The 2,266-nt window shown below is 33.8% G+C and overlaps 1 protein-coding gene across 1 annotated transcript in view; it reads left to right on the top strand.

The window, feature by feature from the left end:
* Positions 1 to 865: 865 nt before the first annotated feature.
* LOC106109219 overlaps positions 866 to 2,266 on the top strand; it is a gene marked incomplete in the record, with an annotated part of 3,996 nt that continues 2,595 nt past the window's right edge. The window contains 1 exon segment of the mRNA XM_013290629.1: positions 866 to 1,658. Within this exon segment, the coding sequence (XP_013146083.1) occupies positions 1,583 to 1,658 (76 nt within the window).

The following is a 2,266-nucleotide window of genomic DNA, read 5'->3' as shown; positions in this document are numbered from 1 at the left end:
GCTCGCCGCTCGCGGCCGTTCACGCAACGTGAAAGCGGAGAAAGGTGCATTTCGTAAGCACGAGAGTGAAATTTGTATTTTCACTTTCATAATGCAGTTCAACGCTCCTCGATTGAGTAGTTCCGCCAGATTCCTTACCTACGTAACTTTTACAAATACAAAACGTATTAATTACTTTCTTGGCCTCAATTCACGTTTTAAATCACAGGAAATTACGGACACGATTGAGAAGTATTAATATTACAAATCAGAAGTACGTCGCTTACATTTTGGTGGCAACATTGATCTACTTCGCGTTAAAATTTACTTTGTAAATAATATTAATAGTTATGCTGTAAATTTTCACATAAATTAAACATGAGTACAATCGACGCTACTACGCTCGTAACGTAAATTATTTGTAAGGGATTTATGAAGTAAAATTGTTTTAGTTTCGCCGCTCGATAACAGATGGCGCTCTCTTCTTTTAAATCAGCGCTATAGGCCGGTATGCGGACTTTTGTTGAACTAACGTTGATTTAATTTTACGTGATAGACATTTCGACAGTAATCAATAAATTCTTTTATCGCATACAAATTGCTTAGATCAATTATAGATTATAGATTTATCATTTTTATAAACATAAATAGTTTATAAATATACCGTTGTACCGTTTACAAAAACAACCCAATGGAACTCAAATATCAATTTTTAACGTATTGACACTTTTCCGATTTTTTTTTGTTTATATTTGTTCATTGAAAAATAATAATTATAATAAAAATTAACATATTCATAAAATATATGTTACATTCCCATAATAGTGCACATTATTTTATTGTTTTCATATTTCGTATTTATTATAAATCAAAATAATTTAAGTGTACTAAAACGTTATTATTGTCATTATCATATCTGAAAGAATATCGAGTATACATTAGTAAAAATTAAAGCAATGGAATCGATGATCTTAAAAAATTAAGAAGGCTACGACTTTCTAATTTTCGATAAGCAGCAGTGTATGTTAAATTCAAATATTAAATGAACAATAAACAATTTTAAATAAAATTATTCAAATAATTTTTATGATGAATTTAGATCTAAATTTAGCAATAAAATTGCGAACGGTAGGGACCAGCGATCACGGGTCATAAGGTAGGGCGAGCGGGACTAGGGGCGCGCGGCGGGCGGGGGGATCTGCGCGGAGTTTATTGACGGCGCCCCCCTCCCGGCCCCCTACCACCCGCCCGCTTCAAGTTCAAGGTTGTGTCGGCGCGCGCCGCGGCGCAGTGCGAGGGAGTCCGGCCCGCGCACCGGTCGTCAGCCCTCATCGCAGTCGCTATGTCAGTGCGTCGTTCGCCAGTCCGTCACGAGAACTCGAGCGTCGCTCACTCTCCGCTCTCACTACTAGCAACTCGCTGACTTCGACTCAAACATTGGATTACCACAACTTCAATAACGGATTACAGTGTTTGTGTTCAAAAATAAATAAATTGACTTGTGCTATGTGACACTTATTAAAACTGACTACAACATAAAGTTACCAATTTAGTTATCAGTGGCCATCGGCTGTGAATTCCTAGTTATTAGTGTAAAATAAACATGGTCTCAGACATGGGAGAAGATTTACCAATACTGAAGGGGATCCTCAACGGAGTTGTGAAATATCACAATGCTCGTATGTATTATTTATGTTTATTTCATCGTATCACAAATTAATTATTTGTCGATGATGACGATGTTCTTCAGTTCATATTTTTATTTTATTTCAATGAACTGTACGAAGAAAATGTACTTAACAAATTTGACATAAAGTTTAAAAAAAATACTTTTTTTTATAATAAAATTACAAAAATACAAGAAAGGATATTGTGTTGTTTTAGAATAGGATTTCTTTTTAGGATTGTGTTTTTGAATAAAAGTAATGAATGTTTCGTAAGGTAACTTTATCATAGAAATTTATTTTCCATACGTAATTTTAGCAAATAGATTTATTTTTTACATACTATTGAACATTACAATGTTTTGTACGAACAAAAAATACGAACATTATTTTAATTTATAATAGATATACATGTTAATACAGGTAAATAAAAAAAAACGGAATAATAGGAACACTGAGCGAAGTGAATATTACTATTATGATATAGCAAACATTCAATGTTTCCATAAAATAACAAAATCAGCAAACGAAAATAAATAAAGCGTTGTGAAACAATGTCACCGATACAAAGTGAAACAGTTTCGATGGTGCGATAGCGAACAATAGGTGGAACATCTGGTGCG

This window comes from Papilio polytes, unplaced genomic scaffold (genome assembly GCF_000836215.1).
Source record: "Papilio polytes unplaced genomic scaffold, Ppol_1.0 DF821289.1, whole genome shotgun sequence".
NCBI classification, from domain to species: Eukaryota; Metazoa; Arthropoda; class Insecta; order Lepidoptera; family Papilionidae; genus Papilio; species Papilio polytes.
Note: the sequence above shows the minus strand (reverse complement) of the source record. Positions and strands in the feature narration are given on the sequence as shown.